Raw genomic sequence first — 21,719 nt, forward strand, 5'->3', positions numbered from 1 at the left:
TTGCGCCGTTCCCCCCTCCCGTCCGCGAAGCCTTTTAGGGGCGCGGACCAATGGCAAGCAGCGGCGGGTCGCGCTCCAGGCGAGTGCCCCAATGGCGACGCGCGATGTAGAGGAAGAACCAGGGCGGAAGCACAGAGGAGGGAGGGCAAGCTTCAGAGCGGGAGGTCACGCATGCGTACAACTGCTGACGCCTCAGGATGCGGCGGTCCTTGCAAATAAGCCTAAAGGCGGTTTCTCGTGGGGTTGCCAACTTTGGGTTGGGAAATGGAGATTGAAGGGTGGGGGTCGAAGGAGGGGAGGGATCACATAAATAAATCACACAATAATAAAGCACCTCTTTTTCTCCCGTTGTTTATGTAGTCCGGGCATCAGTTGTAATTCCGGGAGATCTCCAGCCCCCACCTGGAGGATGTTTCAAAGACTTGTCTCCTGCCTTTCTTGAGGCGCCGGCCTCCAGGTGGGACCTGGGAATCCCGCAGAACGATGCTCCTCTCCAGCAGGAGGCCAAACCACTTTCCAAACTGCTCCCCATCCTCTGGGACAGGGATAGTCAAACTGCGGCCCTCCAGATGTCCATGGACTACAATTCCCAGGAGCCCTTGCCAGCATTCGCTGGCGAATGCTGGCAAGGGCTCCTGGGAATTGTAGTCCATGGACATCTGGAGGGCCGCAGTTTGACTACCCCTGCTCTGGGACGTCTCGTGGTCCTCAGCTCAGAACGCCCCACTGTCGCCGGGTCGAAAAAGCCAGCTGGAGAGAACGCTCTTTTGAAGTGGCTTTCATTGTACTTTTCCAGGAGCTGCTTATTGTTCAGTCTTCTCCGGTTCTTTGCCAATTTGTACTTGCTGTTAATGGCCATCATACTCTGCTGTGGCCTTACATCTCATATTCCAGGCTGCCCCTGCCCGATCTCCAGGGATGCCCCAATTTGGAGCTGGCCCCCAGATGCCTGCCTGGCACAGAATGGCCTCCCACAAGGAGTCGCACAGCAAGCCTGACCCTTCGTCCATCTCAGAACTAGGGTTGGGAATACCTTTGGGGGTTTGGGGAGGGGAGGACTTCAATGGGGCAAAGTGACATATTGGTTGTTAGATCCATGGTGGACCTGGATTCCTGCATCTGCCACAGCCACGGTCCGTGGCCCCTCCCCAAATCTACCTGCCTGTAATGATAAATAATCGCCCACTTTGTGTGTGAAGGGGAGGGAGAGTGAGCCAGAAATAAGATTGCCAAGAATGGCAGAGGACGGAATCAAAGCAACCAAGGTCAGATCCCTGCCCTTGAAGGATTATCCCTTACGATGATTCTGGCTTTGTACAGCAGGATGTGGTGCCAACTATGGGGATTCCACATCCAAAGGAGTGCACTGTGTGTTTCAAGCAGGGCCGGTGAGGAAATGGGTCGAGAGGTGGTCATTCCAGGCCCTTCCTACCACGCCCAGAAGTGGGTGCATTGACGACAGCGGCTCCAAATGGTGGGATCTCATGCTTCCTGCTTTCAGCCCGGCTTAATCCGGATGGATTCCTTGTAGGGATGCCAGTCTTTTGCAGGCCCTCATCAGAAATATCCATGCCAAAGCTGTTAAATGGCTTGAATGTGTTTGGGGCAGTTTCTGGATGGAAAATAAACTATAAGGAGACAAAATTATAATGTATGGGCAAGATAAAAAAGAGCAGACATTAAATACTAAAAGAAATTTGCTGGAGGAATTCGGTTATCCCCAAGTAAAAGTTCAAATAATTACACAATAAATGGGCATTTTAAGTAGCCAGCTTGACAATGATTTACTGAAAAATGTGACAAATCTTCATAGCCATCAGGAAAGAGCTGTCAATGATGAGAGATGAAGACTCTTAGGAATCATAGAGTTGGAAGGGACCTCCAGAGTCACCTAGTCCAACCCCCTGCAGAATGCAAGAAACTCAAAACCACTCGCCAACCCACATTGACCCCAGTTCCATGCCCAGATGATGTCCACCAACCCCCCCCCCAAAAAAAAAAACACCCTGAATCCCCGGCCAGTCTTGTCTGGATGAATTTCCCCTCCTGACCCCAAAGTGGTGAGTGGTATTTCCCTGGGCCTGCAAGAAAGGGCCACAAGAACCAAGCTCAGATACACTCCCTTCCTGCACAGCCACTCACAATCTGCCTAAATTCACAGAATCAGCATTTCTGTTTAGATGGCTACCTAAACATTTCCAAAGAAGGGGAACTCACCACCTCCCAAGGAAGCCTGTTCTACAGAAGTTCCTCCTTTCTCACTGTCAGGAACTTCTGGATGTTTAACTGAAAATTCTTTTAAATTAATTTCAGCCCATTGGTTCTGGGGCAACAGAAAACAACTCTGCTCCATCCTCTATGTCAGTGGTCCCCAACCTTTTTATCACCGGGGACCGGTCAACGCTTGACAATTTTACTGAGGCCTGGGGGGGGGTAGTCTTTTGCCGAGGGATGTCGCCGCTGTCACCTGAGCCCCTGCTCCACTTGTTTTCCTGCCGGTGCTTCCCGACGCCCACTGGGGGTCGCTGCCAGCAGCAGCTGCGCAGGGCCACACTGAAGGGGAGCCCCAGTCACGGTGGCCCGTGGAGAGCATCAAAAGTGAGGTGGCGGCTGAGTGGCAGGGCAGCCCCTGAGGCAGCAGCTGGGGAGGAGGACGAGGAAGAGCCGCGGCCCGGTACAAACTGATCTACGAACCAGTCCCGGTCCCCGGACCGGGTGTTGAGGACCACTGCTCTATGTGACAGCCATTCCAATACTTTCCTCATACAACTTGGTCTGCAAACTCCTCCCCATCTTCATTGCCCTGCTCTGGACACACTCCAGTTTCTCTACACCCTTCTTCATTTGTGGTGCCCAATATCACTATTTAAATCAATTTTATTCATTTTAGCTGAGTTTTCCAGCTTGTCAAGATCATCCTGTATCCTATGATTTAGCACGGGTTTCTCAAGAACAAGTCATGTCAGACTAACCTTATCTTTCTTTTTTGAGAAGGTTAGTCCCTTGCTGGATCATGGGAATGCTGTGGACATAGTTTACCTTGATTTCAGTAAGGTTTTTGACAAGGTTCCACATGATATTCTTGTTGGCAAGTTGGTAAAATGTTGGTATTACTGTTAGGTGGATTGAGAACTGGTTGACAAATCGCATGTTCTTGGAGAGGAGTGACAAGTGGGGTGCCTCAGGGATTCTGTCCTGGGCCCTGTGTTGTTCAACATATTCATATTGATTTGGATGAAGTCATAGAGGAGGTCCTTATTATATTTGCAGATGACACTAAACTGGAAGGGGAGCAAACATACCAGAAGACAGAATCGGGATACAGGATGATCTTGACAGGCTGGAAAACTGGGCTAAAATGAATTTCAATAGTGATAAAGGTAAAGTTCTTCATTTAGGTACGAAAAATCAAATGCATGACTATAGGATTTGTCTTGGCAGTAATCTGTGTGAAAAGAATCTGGGGGTCTTCGTAGACCAGTTTGGTGTAGTGGTTAGGAGTGCGGACTTCTAATCTGGCATTCCGGGTTCAATTCTGCAGTCCCCCACATGCAGCCAGCTGGGTGACCTTGGGCTCGACACGGCACTGATAAAACTGTTCTGACCGAGCAGTGATATCAGGGCTCTCTCAGCCTCACCCACCCCACAGGGTGTCTCTTGTGGGGAGAGGAATGGAAAGGCTTTATGTGATTCCCCAACTACTGCTTTGAGCCTCCTTTGGGTAGAGAAAAGCGGCATATAAGAATCAACTTTTTAAAAAAAGATATAGAACATGTGATTCAGTGGCTAAAAAGGCAAACGGGATTTTGGGCTGTATTAAAAGTATACTATCCAGATCATACAATGTGATATTACCGTTTTACTTTGCTCTTGTAAGACCTAATTTCAAGTACTGTGTTTGGTTTTGGGGACCACAACTGAAGAAAGATGTAGAGAAACTGAAAGTAATGTCCCAGCTCCTGTTTGGATGCCCCTTATGGGTTCCTGCCTTTAATAAATCTATTGAGGGTGTTCAATCTGCTTTCTATAGGCAAATTGCAGGGGTTCCCAACTGTGTCTCCTACCATGCCATTTGCGCAGAATTTGGCCAAATTAGGGTAGAGACAAGGGCCTGGATAGCTACTTTTAAATTTTGGGTCAGACTGTTTTTTAGAATAGAAACTGGCAGCCTTTTAACTTGTCTAAAAAGTGACCCTCTTAAATTTCAATGGTTCCAGGCTATTGAACAAAAATTAGTCTCCATTGGCATCGATCTGAACTCCCTACTACCTCTGGAAGAAAAATGTATCTTCCGGATTATTAAACAGAGAATATTAGACCATGAGCAGCAGGAACTCATACCTACCCAGCCTCGAGTCTGCTCACCAGCATTCTTTGGCATTATTATGCAGAGAAATATTATGCCTACATATTTGCATCTCCTTGATGTCCCACCCCTGAGAAGAGCTTTTCTCCTGGCACGAATGAATGCTTTCCCCTCAAAGGTCTTAGAGGGAAGATTCCACCATATCCCATACCATGCGAGACTCTGTCCGTGTGGTTCTGGTTGCCCTGACTCTGTCTCACACATTTTGTTAGATTGCCCCTTATATGAGCAGTGTCGGGATGACAGCTTTGTTGCTTTGCTGGGAAACAAGCCTTCTGTAAGTAAATCTATGACCTTGCAATTTCTGCTCTCTGACAAAGACCCAGAGATAACCATTTTAGTTGCCAGAGTTTTAACTAAGATGCTTTTATAATATGCTGCCTACCTTGTATTTTAACTTTTATAGTTTATTTAATCATTTTAAGATCTGTTTGGTTATGTAACCCCATTTTATTATTTTGTTGAAATTTTAAACCCTATTTTTATATGTCTTATACATTTTATGCCAATAAAAGGTTACTGACTGACTGACTGAGAAACTGGAGAGTGTCCAGACAAGGGTTACGAAGATGGTGAGGGGTTTGGAGACCAAGTCCTATGAGGAAAGGTTGAGGGAGTTTGGTCTGTTCAGCCTGGAGAGGAGGTGACAAAGAGATGATATGAAAACCATCTTCAAATACTTGAAAAGCTATCATATAGAAGATGGAGCAGAGTTATTTTCTGTTGCCCCAGAGGGTCAGACAAGAACCAATGTGTTGAAATTAAGTTTTAAAAATTTCAGCTAAACATCCGGAAGAAGTTCCTGAAAGAGCTAGAACAGGCTTCCTGGGGAGGTGGTGGGTTCTCCTCTTTTGGAAGTTTTTAAGCAGAAGCTAGATCAGACACAAATGCTGATTTTAAGGACTCAGGCAGATGGTGAGTGGGTGGGCAGGAAGGGGTGTGCCAGTGTTTGTCTCTTGTGGCCCTTCCTTGCATACCCAGGGAATTGCTGATGGCCCCTGCAGGATGGTAAGTGAATTCCGAAGATTAGGATCTGGATTCTGGAGATTTTTGGTGGGGGGATCACTTGGGCATGAAATTGGGGTTACTGTGGGTGGGCAGGTAGTTGTGAGTTTACTGCATTCCGCAGGGAGTTGGACTAGATGACCCTGGAGGTCCCTTTCATCTCTATGGTTCTATTACTCTATGATTCAGTGACTGATTTATGATGCATGCTTACGTTGGTTTTAGCACCCAGGACGGGCAATGATTCCACGTACAAGCAGTGGTCTTCCCAGATTCCAGAATCCTGAGGCCCTCCATCGCCATAACCGGATCGAAGTGGGTGGGTGTGAGGTTCCAAGTGTCTTGGTTGCAGCACTTTCCTGCTTAGTCACAGATTTACCAAGGAGGGCATTCTGTCCTTGCATATCTGTCACCCAGAGGCTAGTAATTTTATGAGTGGCATGGGCACACCTGCCAGTCTCCAAGGTGGCAAAGAAGTGCATTAGCCAAAGATAGTAATCCTATGAAGAACCTCCATATTCAAACGCAATCTACCTTTCGCTGCCTGCTGTTAGGGGACGCATCCTGTGTAGGGTATCTAGATGGCCACTGGGGGGTCTGACGCCAAAAAGAGAAAAGGGACTAGACTTCTTCAGGCTAATAATAATTTTTAAAACCTTTGGAATTGGAGGAAAGGGGGAAAACGCGGTTGAAACAATTTCGACTCCTGGTGGCTTCCGTAGGCGAGGAAAAAAATGCGCCCGGCCACCAGACGGCGCGCCTGCGCAGTTGGGGAAATAACGGGCCCCCTAGATGTGCGCGTGCGCAGTGTGGGGGCGTCGCATTTTGCGCGTGATTCTCCCGCGACTCCGCGGTTGCCATGGATTCGGAAGGGGCCTACGAGCCGGGCTTCGTGGGGATCCGTTTCTGCCAGGAATGGTGAGGCGGCGAGCCCCTTCGCCCCCCTCCCTCCCACGGGGGCTCCCTTCCCCGAAATGTCCCCCCCTGGGCCCTCCCCTGCAAATGAGCCCCATAAAGCGCTGCTGGAGGAGGAGGGGCGCCCTGCGTCTGTGGCTGCCAACCTCCAGGCGAGGGCTGGCGTCCTCCCCCCCCCCCATTGCAACTGATGTCCAGCCTCGGAGGGCCAAGCCTGTGGGAGGCCTCAGATGAGGGGGGCCCCACCGACGGTTTTCCTGGACCCCTGGCAAGATGGCTGTTCGTGTTGTATTTAAGGCCACTCTGACATTGGGGGGTTGGCTCCCCTCTTGCAAAAGCCATTTAAGTGACTGTGTCACTGGCCTTTTTTAGGAGTACAAAGGTGCCCCCTTCAGGGGTAGTCGAACTGCGGCCCTCCAGATGTCCATGGACTACAATTCCCATGAGCCCCTGCCATGTTCGCTGGCAGGGGCTCATGGGAATTGTAGTCCATGGACATCTGGAGGGCTGCAGTTTGGCTACCCCTGCACTGGGTGAAATCTTATTATCTTGCCTATTTTTTTTTGTGATGCTTACTGTTGTGGTTATTGTCCTCTTACTTTAGTTTCTTTTAAAAATTTTATAAGGATGTTGGGGCTTACAGCTACAGCCTCTGATAATCACACAATGCTGGGTGAACTCCATCCCTGGAGTCTCCCCCTCCACCAGGAAATCCAGGGGAGGTACAGCCCTGACCTGGACAGCTCATCCCTGCTCCAAGTGTTGCAAGTTGTTAAGGTGCTACAGCCCTCTGGCTCTTTTCTGCAAGATCCCACATTCATCCCAGATATGAAGAGAGGGTGTCCCAAGTCCAGGCAGTTCTGGAGTCAGAGGCTACATTTGCCGCATGAATCTGTCCGTGTTGCACATGGCTGTAAGGAAATCCTCCTGTCCTCAAGCAGGCCCCGGCTCTTGCCTGCTGGAATGAGGTCCCAAGAGAGTTCTGACAGGCCCGCACAGACACAGCTCTTCTGCCGGGCCTATGGTTGAGGCTGGCTGGATAATAAATAAAATTATAACCAAATTTTCGGCCACCTTCCTGTCCTCTACTTCGATTCCTCTAATTTAATATCTAACTGGCTACAAGCCATTTACTGTTTGCTGATGAGACAGTGATTTTAAATTGTGGTTTTAAATTGTTTTAAACTGTTCAGTATCTTGATTGTCAGCCTCTTGTGGCGCAGAGTGGTAAGCAGCAGACATGCAATCTGAAGCTCTGCCCATGAGGCTGGGAGTTCAATCCCAGCAGCCGGCTCAAGGTTGACTCAGCCTTCCATCCTTCCGAGGTCGGTAAAATGACTACCCAGCTTGCTGGGGTATAAATGGTAATGACTGGGGAAGGCACTGGCAAACCATCCTGTATTGAGTCTGCCATGAAAACGCTAGAGGGCGTCACCCCAAGGGTCAGACATGGCCCGGTGCTTGCACTGGGGATGCTTTGACCTTTACCTTTATCTTGATTGTCAATTGTATTGGTTTATTGAATTTGATATTATGTAAACTGCCCTAGACAGTATCATTGAGAGGGGTGGTATATAAATCTCCAAATAAAGAAATAAACATCCTTATTGGTGTATTAAGCTCATCTGCTGTTTCTTGGTCCCTTTTAACAGCAACAACATGTTGTATCCCAAGGAAGACAAGGAGAACAGAATCCTCCTGTACGCTGTGAGTATATAAATGGTCAAAGAGCTGGTCTTCCTTGTAGGAATTGCCACTGTGAGATGGTAGGTGAATTCCCTTCAGACCAGGTGGGATTCTGCAGTTTTTTGGTGGGAGGATCACTTGGGCATGAAATAGGGGTCACTGTGGGTGGGCAGGTAGTTGTGAGTGTCCTGCATAGTGCAGGAAGTTGGACTAGATGGCCCTGGGGATCCATTCCAACTCTGTGATTCTATGATGTTGCTTAACCTCTGAGATCTGATATGAATGGGCAAGCCAAGGCCATGCTTGTCAGGGCAGAGGCAAGCAGTATTCCGTTGTGTTCTGTTCTTGCCTGCCTCTGCTTTGCATCCCTCGGCTTCCTCGGTTGGCCTCCCCTCCAAATGCTAAGTAGGGCTGACCCTGATTCACTTCTGAGGTCTGACAAGATCAAGCTAACCAGGGCTATCCTCGTCAGGACCGGATCCGCTGACAGCCTTCTTTTTCTTCCCTGCCCCGCAGTGCCGGAACTGCGACTACCAACAGGAAGCCGACAACAGCTGCATTTATGTCAACAAGATCACACACGAAGTTGAGTGAGTATTGCCACTGCTGGATGGGGCTGTTGCAGTCCTCTGGAGAAAGGGACTGCCAGGTTTTCTCAGTTGCCACCACAGTTTGCACCGTAAGCTCTGGGTAATCTACCAGACACCACTTGCCATCCCTTGTTGTATGTAAACCCTGGTGCGTCTGCATCTTGCCCTTTTGCCTGCCTCCCTGCAGGGAAGACTTTCCTGCCTGCCCTGCAATGTCTCTGGGCCGGTAAGCTCTGGATTGCAAATTTGGATAACCCCAGTGAAGTGCAAACTTTGGCATACGAACCAGCCACATGCCATAGTTTGTCGTCCTGGTGAAGCCAGCATGGTGCAGTGGTTAAGAGCGGCAGCCTCTGATCTGGAGAACCGGGTTTGATTTCCCTCTCCTCCTCAGCATGTAGCCTACTGGGTGACTTTAAGCCAGCCACAGTTCTCTCAGAGCTCCCTGAGTCCCATCTGCCTTACAAGGTGCCCGTGGTGGGGAGAGGAAGGGAAAGGCCAGTGTAATCTGTTTTGAGACTCCTTGAAGGTTGCAAAAAACGGGATCCAAGAACCCAGCTCCCCTTGTTTGGTTCCACCCTTTCTATGTTCAGCCATTGCAGCTAACCAGGATTTGAACAAGCCCTAGTTTATCAGGATGCCTCCAGGGCGGATTGCCAGTTGTGAGTTGGGGAAATTCCTGGAGATTTCAGAGGTGGAGCCTGCAGAGGGAGGGTGGAGTTTGGGGGGGGAGGGGCTTCCGTGGGGTGCCAGGCCACAGAGTCCACCTTCCAAAGCCGCCATTTTGTTTGCTGCCAGGAAATCAGTGGCGATGCCAGGAGATCTCGAGCCACAACCCTGTGCCAACCCCCCACGTGCCCCTTTCAGCTCGGTCTGTGTGGGTGGGTGGGGAGCACTGAGAATGGGCAGACGGAGAGGAGGCTCCAGTGGAGCGTCTGGATCCAGCCCGGGTGTTAGCTCATGCTGAGGGTGGAGCTCTTGGTTCCACCAGCACCTCCGGCCACCACCACCAGCGTGCCCATATTTGGGCTGGTGTCGTTTCCCTAACATTCCAGATGCTGGTCCCTGTGCACTTGAGCTGCACATTCTCCCAGCATGCCCTTGTGGTGATAAGATCTCCTCCGCAGACTCAAGAGCTTCTCAGGTCAGCTTCTGCCAAGCAAGGCTGTGTCTTGCCCATCGGAGACTCAGCTGGCTGGGCAGTTTCTTATAGACGTGGCTTTGACAGCAGCACAAGACTCTTCACGGTGTGAGCTATGGCAGCCATTTTGTGGCTTCACCCATCACACTGTCAGAATTCCAAAGGCTCCTGCCACTTCAGAATGGCTGGGGAGCCCCCACTGCAGGCCCTTGAGTCTGTGGAGAAGATGGGCCTGGGCCGGGACCCAAAGCGAGTGAGGCTGTGAGAATATTGCTCAGTCGTTGCTTCCCAAGCCGTAGTGCTCCTTTCCCCCTCGCGGCCTGCTGGCTCCTGGGGTGCTTTCCAGAAGTCTTCTGTGAACTATTAATGCACAAAGGGTAATGATTTTGCATCCCAAAGTAACAAGGTGCCCTGTAGCAGCAACCGTCAGCGAGTTCTCTTATCCCAGGAGCAGTGTGTACAGGATAAGATGGGATGGGTCTAGACCAAATGTGCAAAGAACCATCAGAGGCAGGAGGGTAGGGAGTTGGGGAGGCCTCCTGGGGGAAGGAGAGAAGGGCAAGGAAGGGCGCTTAGAGAAAGGGAGCCACGTTGACAGAAGCCAGGCTGTCCAGGCCGGAAAGCACAGAGGCAGCTTCTACTTGCCAGGGATTGGCTTTTCTCGGGGGCTTCAGCCATAGCCTTTACTTGTGCATGGGTTTGTGCAGTAGCTGGCCCCAGGGCAGGCTGCCTAAATGTCAGATTTTATTCATATTTTGCCCTCCCCTGAAGGCTCACGGCAGGTAAATACAGCAGTATAACAATGGAAATAGTACAGTAGCCATGAAATGAACAGTGATTAATATGAAAACCCTAAAATATAGTTTGCATTCGGTGTATTCTAAAGTGCTACCTCCTTCTCTCCGGTGAGAGGAGTCATATAAGCCTGTTCCATGGTCAGTAGGGGAGTAACTCAGCTGATGTTTTGGGCAGAGAATTTCGGTATCATTTCAGGCCTGGTGAGAGAATTTTGTTTTACAGAACCTGATCTCTCCAGGCAGAGCACTTCACTGGGGTGGGGCCTGAGCTGAAAAGGTCCTGGCCCGGTTGAGGCCAGTTTTGATTCTTTGGGGCCCGGGATCTTCTCCACAGGGACTAAGGTCCCAGGCTGTTCAGGGCTTTGAAGGTGGGAACCCAAACCTTGGACCTGATTCGGTCCTGCATCTGGAGTCGGCTTGTGCGCTTCGGCGCTGGCCACCTCGGGCTTGAATGGCTGCCGAAGCACATAAATCTAATCTGGAGCCAGGGCTGTGGGGGGAGAGCGCCGGTGGGAGGTGTGCTCTCCTGCAGGTCCTGGGGGGGGGAACCTGCCCTGTTGTCTCCTGGGCCAGCTGAAGCGAAAGAAATAAAATGGAATCCTTAAAAGTCACTTCTTTGATTTCAGTGAATTGACCCAGATCATTGCTGACGTTTCCCAGGATCCGACTCTGCCCCGAACGGAGGACCACCCCTGTCAGAAGTGAGTTCCGAGCCCTGTCTGGTTGCTAACAGGCACCGGGAGGCGTTTTGCGCGGCCCAGCCTGAAACTCTGTTTAAATAATGCTTTTGGGGATGCAAATGCAGCCCTGGCTTCTCCCATTCCCCTTCTCCGTTGATCGGGTTCCTGTGTTCTGAATTCCAGGTGTGGCCACAAGGAAGCTGTGTTTTTCCAGTCGCACAGCGCCAGGGCTGAGGTGAGGAGAAGCACAGAATCCACAGAGCACCCAAAAGCTTGTAATTGCCGGTGACAGTCCCTCTGAAGGGTTAAAACATAAAGACAATAGACTCCTTGTGCTGGAAAGGCCATAGGGACCAACCAGTCCAATGCAGGACCAGCCTCAAGCACCCCCGGCAAGAGTTCGTCCAGCCACTGCCTGAAGACTGCCCAGAAGGGGGAGCCCACTGCCTCCCTCAGCAGCCCATCCCACCACAGACCTTGTCTGACTTTAAATCCTGCCCAAATGTCCAGCCACCACCAGCCTTTCCCAATGTTTGTACCATTGAGAACCCCCTAAAAAGTGATTCAGCCTTCAAGAAGCCCCAGAAGTGGCGCAATCGTGCAGGATGTGGTTGGGAGGCAGAGCTGTGGACATGCCACCCGGGGCCCCTCCCCTTCCCACCCTCTCCAGGTCCATCACTGGCCATTTGGGGAGGGCAGAGTGGGTCGACATGACCATACATGGTCATTTCACCGAATAAACGTTATAACATTTTTAAAACGTATTTTAAATTAATGAACTTCCATCCATTTGGGAAATCCTTCTGGGGCAGTCAAGAATGCCCAGGGTTTCACGAAACTCTGGTTGAGAAAGTTCCAAATGTGTCAAGGAGCTGGGAGACCCCGGGACTAGGAGGATTCTTAGGAACTCTACCCCCCCCTCCCCCAGTATCATGACTTCATTGTTCTCGCCCCTTTGTGTTTCAGGACGCCATGCGGCTCTATTACGTCTGCACAGCTCCACACTGCGGCCACCGCTGGACTGAGTAGAGGTCCATGGTCGCCAGCCCTCCACCAGCCAAGCCTCAAGCCTTTTGACTCAGAAAAGTGCTGTGTTCCAGAAGCTCCTCCTCTTTGTGTTGCTAGGCTCTGTGAGCTGCCGTGTAGATTGTTAATAAAACTGTTTTTATTTTTTAAAAGAAGAAATCACCGGCACCTTGCCAGGACATTCTGCCTACATGTTATCAGTGTCTTGCCAGGCTTCAGGTTTGTGTGTTATTACCACCGACTCGTGGCTTTAAGAAAGGAAGGACTCAGGGTGGTTGTAGTGGGTGGATTGCTTGTGGCAGCCTGCTCAGCCTGAAAGGCAGGACTGCCAGGGAGAACTGAGCAGCTTCTGGGAAGAAAGTAGGAGTCCTGGTGCCTTGGGAGCAGAAAGAGGCTCAAGCATTTCTCCAGGCTGCTTGGGCAACAGGGAACCCACCAATTGCACAGGCCTGAGCGTTCAGTAGCCAGAGAATCGTGGCCTGCCAGTGTGGCACATCGTGCTTAGTGCCCTTTCCTGGTCCCCTTCAAGTGTTTTTAGAAATAGCCGTGCTCTGGGGCTTCTTTTTGTGCGGGGGCTCTGCTGGTTGTTCCCACCACCCTGTATCAGAACCCCAAAGGGGCCCACAGGCTCAGAAAGGCCGGGGCCTCCAGAGTTAGAGTGCTGAAGCTGCGGGGCTTGGGTTTGAATCACTGCTCTGCCGTGGGATCTCCCTGGCTGGCCTCGAGGCCAGTGGAACCCTCTCAGCTTAGCCTTCCGCACAGAGTAGCTGCAAGAATGAAACGGAGGAGAAGAGAGAGATGCCAGCTGCTCTGGAGGAAAAGAGAACAAAAGACCCTCAAAGAAGCTGAGCGAAGAAGAAAGTGACAAGGCGTCAAAAGCGAACCAAAGAATCCTGCTTTATTGTTTATAAAGTATCAGCCAGGTTTGATTCCCTGATCCTCCACTTGCAGCCAGCTGGGTGACCCTGGGCTAGTCACAGTCCTGACAGTGCTGATCTCACAGGGCAGTATTATCAAGGCTGTCTCAGCCCCTCTTCTCTTCTCCTACCAGTAAAGTAAGTTTCTAAAAATTACATCTTTTACTAAAGGAAACTTTGGCACCAGAGAAGCGGTTTTGAAACAGACACGTCCTCAGTGGACTTGTCAGAAGGCGAGTGCCTCCTCCCAAGAAAACACAACCCTGCTTAGGGCATTCTCAGTTGATGCTTTGTAAGAACACGAGGTATTTAGAAGATCCTAGAAGTGAATAAGTGCAAGGCACATGGCTTCTGGCTGGAGCGGAAAATGTACATTCTAGAACGGGGAGTCAAACTGCGGCCCTCCAGATGCCCATGGACTACAATTCCCAGGAGCCCCTGCCAGCGAATGCTGGCAGGGGCTTCTGGGAATTGTGGTCCATGGGCATCTGGAGGGCCGCAGTTTGACTACTCCTGGGTGACAGCATCCAACCAGGCTCTGGGAGTCCCGAATTCGAATGTAATGTATTCCCCAGATCCTCCCCTGGGGCTCCCTGCAGGGCCACCAAAAGCAAACGAGAGAACAGCTTGATGCAGTGCTTAAAAGTGGCGGGTTCTAATCTGGTGAACCATATTTAATTCCCCACTCCTCCCCCACAAGCAGCCAGCTGGGTGACCTCGGGCTCATCACAACACTGATAGAGCTGTTCTCAACAAGCAGTTCTCTCAGAGTTCTCTCAGTCCCACATACCTCTCAGGGTGTCTGTTTCGGGAAAGGGTGCTTGCACTCGAAAGCTCACGCCCTGAATAAATCTTTGTTGGTCTTAAAGATGCTGCTGTTGGCCTTCCAGGTGCCCCTGGCCTCAAGCACTATCCTGCTGCTACAGACCAACACGGCCACCCACCTGAATCTTGTTTTATGTAAACTGGTCAACTCCTAGATCAGGATCCCCAACTGTCTTGAGCTTGTGGGCACCTTTGGAATTTTGAGAGGGGGGTGGTGAATGCCAGGCCAAAATGGCTGTCAGAAAAAGGCAGAGCCAAGGGTAAAATGGCTGCCTCCAGAGGCGGCACCAAAAGGGGGAATGGAGCCAAGCACTGACTAAGGAAAGCAAGATGCTTATCCTAGTCTTCCTCAGCCACCAGTGGAAAACCCTTTCATTTGATTGGGGGCAAAGCCAGTAACAAGTACCGCCTTACAAGGACTCCAGCTGCATTCTGAAAAGCTTGGTGGGCGCCATCGGTGCCCAGGGGCCCCGCCTTGGGTAAGCCCGGTCCTGGGTTTCTGATTGTTCTCAGCCAAGGGGGTTGAAACCTTCACAAACGTTTTTTGAAGCCGAGCTTCGTCATCCGCAGTAGGGAGAAGGGTAGAAGGCGTGGAGGTCGTTCTGGAGGGTGGTGGTTGTGGCCTTGCCCATGAGGCTGCCGGCAGGGTGGCACTGGTGCACATGACGGTAGTAATCCTCGCTGGTGCCAGAGGTGAAGCCGCAGTCCTCACAGACGAAGAGCTTGGAGCGGCGCTGGCGGTAGGCATAGTGCTGCTGGAGCCCGTGGATCTTCCCCAGGTGGGACTCTAGGGAGCAGCGCTGGGTGAAGGCCTTGTCACAGGCCAAGCAGCGGAAGGGGCGAATGCCTGTGGGAGGGACAGGGAGGGACGGGTTGGAGCTCACCCCAAGCGAAGGGGCTCTCTGGTGGTCGAGATGCACCTGATGGGCCTCAATCTGACAGCCGGCTTGTGTGGGGCCTGGGGACCCACTGGCCCATCCCACCTCGGTAACCGAGCTTCCAAAGGGCAGCCTGAAGGTGAGCCTCCCGCCCCCCTCAAACTGCAGCCCCCCGTCCGCTACTAGCACAGCTGCAGATCACAGTCCAATTTGAGAGCAAGAAAGTCAGATTGCGGGTAGAGGTTTTATGCACACATAACGTAAAGCCAGAATGAAACTTGTTTGTTTTTCAAGGGGCCCCTGGACTCAGACCAGCATGCCCTCCCACATGAGTCGGTCAGAACAAAGTTTGACTTCAGGGGCCCCTTGAAAACCAACAAAGCTTGATTCGGGGTATTTGCTTTTGTGTTCGTGCATACTTCTTTGGGTGCGCGTGCGCCAAAGCATACCCAGAATTAAACTTTATTGGCCTTCACCTTATTCAGCTGTTTCAGATCAACGTGCCCTCCCACCTGAGGCCATCCGGCCAACTTTCAGACCCACCAAGTTGAAATCCGGATGGAAACACTTCTGTGCATCAGACAGACGCGAACATGTTTACTTCCTTGGTCGGACTCAAAGTTTGTTCTGTCATTTCAGACCAGTGTGGAGACCTCCCACCCGACCTGAATCCACAAGCAGAAGGGTGAGGGATGTGAGAGACTTAGCAGGACTGTGGCTCAGGGGAAGGGCCTCTGCTTTGCACACAGAAGGTCCCCGGTTTGATCCCCGGCATTTGGCCCATGGAAAGGAGCCCAAGGGACACCACTCACGATCTTCCTAAATGGTATTGCAGAAAGGGGGAAGGTCAAGAAGATTTCTCCTTTTAAGACCATCACTACCGTTGGGTGGGAAAAAAGCGGGGTATAAAAAACAGCTCTTTTGTGTGGCAGGATAGATTCCCCCCCTTCTCTCCTGCTAGGGAAGGAACAGGCCTTGGCGTCTGCTGCACTTCTAGTTGGGACCTGATTGTGATCGGCTCCAGTGAGCTTATTCCGAATTTATGTTTCAATTCAAGTTAAAATGCACACCTGCTAAGCTGGAGTCTACTAGGTGAGCAGAATGTGTGGGGGAGCCTTCAAAGAACTTTGGCAGCCCCCCTCCCTCAGCTTTGCTCTGTGCCACCATCTCCTCCCCCCTTCTGCTGCCCCTTGCACGTTCCTTCTCCCACCTGGAGGGCTGGCCGTACCTGTGTGCGTCCTCAGGTGCCTCTTGAGGTCAAAGGTGTCGTTGAAGCCCTTGGAGCAGTACCTGCACACGTGCTTCTTGACGGAGTTGTGGCACTTGAGGTGGCGGTTCAGCATGCGCTGCAAGGGGAACCTCTTGCTGCAGACGGAGCACAGGAAGGCGGCCTGCGAACTCCTGCCCTGCGGGAGGCAAGGAGGAGGGTGAAGGCCAAGGGCTGGGAGCCCTCGGAGGAGAAGGCGGCACGAGCAAAGAGAGGGGAGCTAAGTCAGGGACCCCTGGCCTCTGGGAGCCCCGGGAGGCCTTCAGGAGTCCCATGGTGGTGGGCGCAGCTGCAAGGTGGCTGCTGCGAGGGACCAGCCCGCCAGCCACAAGGTGACAGGGAGCAAGGTGATGCATAGCTCTCAAGGCCTCAACACTGAGGCTAAAGCCCCTACCTTGCCAGCTTTCTAAGGATACTGATGGGCACTGGGAGAGGTATTTGTGGCCACCGCCCTGGGTTGGATCCAGATAGCAGTTGGGCTCCCATCTCGGGCTCCTTCCCCTCCTCCCTCCATCCCTGCCCTTTTCACCAGCTGGGTAGATCCGACCCACCGAGATATAATGTCATAAAATGCTGGAATCTGCCTCATCCGCAGTCAGAGCCTCGGTCCGTCAAGGACAGTATTGCTTAGTCAGACTGGCAGCGACTCTCAAGGATTTGAGGCTGAGGTCTTCCACGTCACTTCCTACCTGAGTCTTTTAACAGGGGATGCTGCTGGGGACTGGACTTGGGACCGTCTGCATGCGGAGCAGGCCCTCCAGACATGGGCACAAGTGATGCCGCCTTACCCTGAGCTGGATGACTGGTCCGTCAAGGCCAGCATTCCCTACTCAGGCCGGCAGCAACTCTGCTCTCTTCCACTGCCTCCTGCCTGGTGCTTTCAAATGAGAGATGCCGGGGACTAAACCCAGGGCCTTCTGCATGCCAAGGAGAGGCTCTTCCCCTGTGCCACGACCCCTCCGCCTTGTAAAATGCCTTGAACCATTCCACGTCAAATGAGCACATTTGGGCAGGTGTCAAAAGCCTCTCCGAGAGAGCCCCCAAGAACCTTAAGGGTCCCAAAGGACATGGCAGGGCTGATGGAGAAGGCGCCCACCCCTCGGGCCCCGTACTCTGTCACTCCGCGGGTGTCTTCCCACGGCGTCCTGTGGAGAATCAAGCGGGCTTGGGGGGTCATCGTGGCTCCTGTCCCACGCAGCCGCGTCCCGGAGGAGCCTGGGGCCTGGACGGTTTTTCACCAGGCTGCTTTCTGGAAAAACCAAATAGCCCAAAGTAGGGTCCTGTTCGCAAGCTTAGCATAAAAGGCAAAAAGGAGAAGGAGCGTTTTTTGGGGGAGGGGGTGAGGTCACTGGATCCCGCCCCCCCCAGCCACTGGTGGGGGGTAGGGTTGCCACGTAGAGTTGGGGAACAACTAGAGATTTGGGGTAGAGCCGGGGGGGGGGCAGGGACTTCAGTGGGATATGACACCCCAGACTCCACCCTCCAAACCAGCAATTTTCTCCAGGGGAACCGATCTCTGAGAGGGAAGAAAGCTTTTCAAAACATAAGTTCAATAGTGCTGGGCAGGGGGATTTATTGGCACTGAAGAAGAAGGAGGAGGAGGAGGAGGAGGAAGAAGAAGAAGAAGAAGAAGAAGAAGAAGAAGAAGAAGAAGAAGAAGAAGAAGAAGAAGAAGAAGAAGAAGAAGAAGAAGAAGAAGAAGAAGAAGAAGAAGAAGAAGAAGAGGAAGAAGAAGACGAAGAGGAAGAAGGAAGAAGGAAGAAGAAGAAGAAGAAGAAGAAGGAGGAGGAGGAGGAGGGAGGAGGAGGAAGAAGAAGAAGAAGACGAAGAGGAAAAAGGAAGAAGAAGAACAAAGAGTTGGTTCTTATATGCCGCTTTTCCCTACCCAAAGGAGGCTCAAAGCGGCTTACAGTCGCCTCTTCCCTTTCCTCTCCCCACAACAGACACCCTGTGGGGTGGGTGAGGCTGAGAGAGCCCTGAGATTCCTGCCTGGTCAGAACAGTTTTATCAGCACTGTGGTGAGCCCAAGGTCACCCAGCTGGCTGCATGTGGGGGAGCGCAGAATCGAACCCGGCATGCCAGATTAGAAGTCCGCACTCCTAACCACTACACCAAACTGGCTCTCTCCAGATCCTCTGCAGGGCCAGCCACAGGGCAGGGAGGCCGAGGCCTTCCTAAGGACATCAGGGGAGCCCTGCTCGGTCAGACCAGGGAGGGCCCTTCCAGTCCAGCCTCCCGTCTCACCCAGGGGCCAGCCAGTTCCTCTGGAGGGCCAGCCACAGGGCAGGGAGGCCGAGGCCTTCCTAAGGACATCAGGGGACCTCTGCTGGGTCAGACCAGGGAGGGCCCATCCAGTCCAGCCTCCCGTCTCACCCAGGGGCCAGCCAGTTCCTCTGCAGGGCCAGCCACAGGGCAGGGAGGCCGAGGCATTCCTAAGGACATCAGGAGAGCCCTGCTGGGTCAGACGAGGGAGGGCCCATCCAGTCCAGCCTCCCATCTCACCCAGGGGCCAGCCAGTTCCTCTGCAGGGCCAGCCACAGGGCAGAGAGGCCGAGGCCTTCCTAAGGACATCAGGGGAGCCCTGCTGGGTCAGACCAGGGAGGGCCCATCCAGTTCAGCCTCCCATCTCACACAGGGGCCAGCCAGTTCCTCTGGAGGGCCAGCCACAGGGCAGGGAGGCCGAGGCCTTCATAAGGACATCAGGAGAGCCCTGCTGGGTCAGACCAGGGAGGGCCCATCCAGTTCAGCCTCCCATCTCACACAGGGGCCAGCCAGTTCCTCTGGAGGGCCAGCCACAGGGCAGGGAGGCCGAGGCCTTCATAAGGACATCAGGAGAGCCCTGCTGGGTCAGACCAGGGAGGGCCCATCCAGTTCAGCCTCCCATCTCACACAGGGGCCAGCCAGTTCCTCTGGAGGGCCAGCCACAGGGCAGGGAGGCCGAGGCCTTCCTAAGGACACCAGGGGAGCCCTGCTGGGTCAGACCAGGGAGGGCCCATCCAGTCCAGCCTCCCGTCTCACCCAGGGGCCAGCCAGTTCCTCTGGAGGGCCAGCCACAGGGCAGGGAGGCCGAGGCCTTCATAAGGACATCAGGAGAGCCCTGCTGGGTCAGACCAGGGAGGGTCCATCCAGTCCAGCCTCCCGCCTCACCCAGTGGCCAGCCAGTTCCTCCGGAGGGCCAGCCACAGGGCAGGGAGGCCAAGGCCTTCCTAAGGACATCAGGGGAGCCATGTTGGGTCAGGCCAGGGAGGGCCCATCCAGTCCAGCCTCCCGTCTCACACAGGGGCCAGCCAGTTCCTCTGGAGGGCCAGCAATGAGGACATTCGCTTGGCTTTGACCAGGGCCAGGGTCTTTTTGGCCCTGGCCCCAGCCTGGTGGAATGAACTCCCAGAAGAGCTAAGGGCCCTCCCAGAGTTATCAGCTTTCCGCAGGGCATGCAAGACGGAGCTCTTTCGCCACACTTTTGGTTGAGGCCAGGCTGAGGTCCTGGAGTTACCATCAGTGGATCCCCTAGAATTAGAGAGATCAGGACCCTCAGCTCCTAAGGAAAGAGCTCCTGACTGCAGCTGGACAGGGGAGGGGAGATGGGGAGTTAACTCCAATGGAAGAGCCATCTTTTACTGTACTGGGGGTTTTATGGGTTGGGTTGTTTTATTGTAACCGCTGCGAGTCGTTGAGAGCAGTGGTAGATAAGTTAAAATTTGATAGACAGACAGACAGACAGACAGACAGACAGACAGACAGACAGACAGACAGAAGAAAGAGATGGGCTAGGCAGAGACCAGAGACCTACCGGGAATGTACGAATCTCCACGGAGCTGGTCCGAGAGTTCTCCCCAGTCGGGAGCTTCCCGTTGTGCCGATCTGCGGCTCTTCACCAGGAAGGATTTGGGCATGGCTGGCGCCCCGGCACTCTTGACGTTCCCAGATGACCTTTCACTAGTTGCTCTGCTTGGATCTCCCTGTCTTGAGGAGAGGCCTCGGAATTCAGCCCTTGAGCTTCAGAAGGAAGCAGCTGGGCTCAAAGCTGGAGATGCGGTTTTGAATCCTCACTCTTCTCTGTTGGTGATTTCTGGGATCGGGGGACGGAATCCAAGAAGTGCCCGGCTGTGGGCCATCCTGCACCACGTTCGATTCTGCTGCCTCTTGTATACAGGTAGATTAAAGCCCAGGATCTAAGCTGCCTGCCAAAGATGACTGAAAGATTTGATTAAAAGTTTGAAAAATGAGAATTAAGCACTGTTAGACATCTCTAAGTGGCAAACCTGCCTACTCTTCTTTTTAAAAGCAGATCCAGTCGAACACCCACCCACCCTTCAGTAAGGGCTGAATTGGGTTCCAAAATCTCAGCTCCCACCAAGGGTGGGTGGGGGAATAAATCTCAGCTGGAACCTGCTCAAAGCCAGAAATTCTGGAGATGATCACAAAAGCGTGTCTGCTATTTAAATCGGCTGGATCTCCTGGCAATTTGAATCATCCTGAGTGGAGGGGGGGGGGTCTGAAAGAGCTGCCCCCCTCCTTTGCATACCTTGTGCTCATAACTGCAAAGGAAACAAAGGCTCTCCATCCGCCCTATGCAAATCCCACGCGTGAATACAGAGAGGAGAGCAGACAACGGTTACCTGGTTGGTCTCTCTGGCCCACCAGCTGCACAGCCTAGAGACGCACCACATCTTCGACTGAGAGACGAGAATCAGGTCCAAAAGCCATAGGTGGAAGCAAAAGCAGGTCAAACAGGATGTGATAAGAACCTAAGAAGTCCCTCTGGAGGGCCATCAAGCTCACCTGCTTTTGCAGATGCACTGATTTCATGGCCACACAGCAGAATTTCATGGCAGCCTGAGGGAAGGGGACTATTATCTGATAAATGGACATTTCCCATCCGATCCTTGAGCCAGTTTGGTGGAGTGGTTAGGAGTGCGGACTTCTAATCTGGCACGCCGGGTTCGATTCTGCACTCCCCCACATGCAACCAGCTGGGTGACCTTGGGCTCGCCACGGCACTGATAAAACTGTTCTGACGGGCAGTGATATCAGGGCTCTCTCAGCCTCACCCACCCCACAGGGTGTCTGTTGTGGGGAGAGGAATGGGAAGGCGACTGTGAGCCGCTTTGAGCCTCCTTCGGGCAGGGGAAAGCGGCATATAAGAACCAACTCTTCTTCTTCTTCTTCATGTGTACGTCAAAAATTAGACCTGTGAAGAAGCCCCAGTGTAGGTTGAAATGCATCAGGTCTCAGGCCTAAGATTTTATGGTGTGTATGATAGTTTTGGCCTATGGACATTATGCATGTTTTTAACCTTAATTAGAAAAAGATCTGCACACAATAAATGTTTATACAACTTTATAACCTTTTCTACAGACATCCAGCCTCCCAGGACCCAGCTAATTCCAGTGAGGTGTTTTGCTTTCTGTCTCATGCAGCATTTCCCCCCTCCTTGTGCTTTGTTTCCATCCCCAAATCTCCAGAAGTTTCTCAGCCAGCAACCATGACCCCCCCAGCCCCTGCCAGTAGCCTGGGGGGGAACCTGACAAGGACCCCACAGTCAGAAGATCCATGTGCGGGGACTGAAGCTGTCGCCAAAGTAACATTTAAAAAAACCTGACCAGCCAATCCAATCTACAAAGGT

At 52.5% G+C, this 21,719-nt stretch overlaps 2 protein-coding genes across 2 annotated transcripts; one reads left to right on the plus strand and one right to left on the minus strand.

The window, feature by feature from the left end:
• The first annotated feature begins 6,148 nt into the window (after positions 1–6,148).
• POLR2I (RNA polymerase II subunit I) lies at positions 6,149–12,365 on the plus strand. The gene is made up of 6 exons (XM_077318540.1): positions 6,149–6,289; positions 7,939–7,993; positions 8,489–8,562; positions 11,127–11,201; positions 11,364–11,415; positions 12,147–12,365. Exons 1-6 carry the CDS (start codon positions 6,231–6,233, stop codon positions 12,207–12,209), a joined length of 378 nt encoding a protein of 125 aa, XP_077174655.1. The 5' UTR covers positions 6,149–6,230; the 3' UTR covers positions 12,210–12,365.
• Positions 12,366–14,505: 2,140 nt separating this feature from the next.
• Positions 14,506–20,276, minus strand: OVOL3 (ovo like zinc finger 3). Its single transcript, XM_077318706.1, has 4 exons — positions 19,884–20,276; positions 17,206–17,342; positions 16,055–16,232; positions 14,506–14,795 (listed from the first exon to the last, which is right to left on the minus strand). The coding sequence occupies exons 1-4, from the start codon at positions 19,984–19,986 to the stop codon at positions 14,509–14,511; spliced, it is 705 nt and encodes a 234-aa protein (XP_077174821.1). The 5' UTR covers positions 19,987–20,276; the 3' UTR covers positions 14,506–14,508.
• Positions 20,277–21,719: the final 1,443 nt, after the last annotated feature.

This window comes from Paroedura picta, unplaced genomic scaffold (genome assembly GCF_049243985.1).
Source record: "Paroedura picta isolate Pp20150507F unplaced genomic scaffold, Ppicta_v3.0 Ppicta_v3_sca21, whole genome shotgun sequence".
Lineage (NCBI taxonomy): Eukaryota > Metazoa > Chordata > Lepidosauria > Squamata > Gekkonidae > Paroedura > Paroedura picta.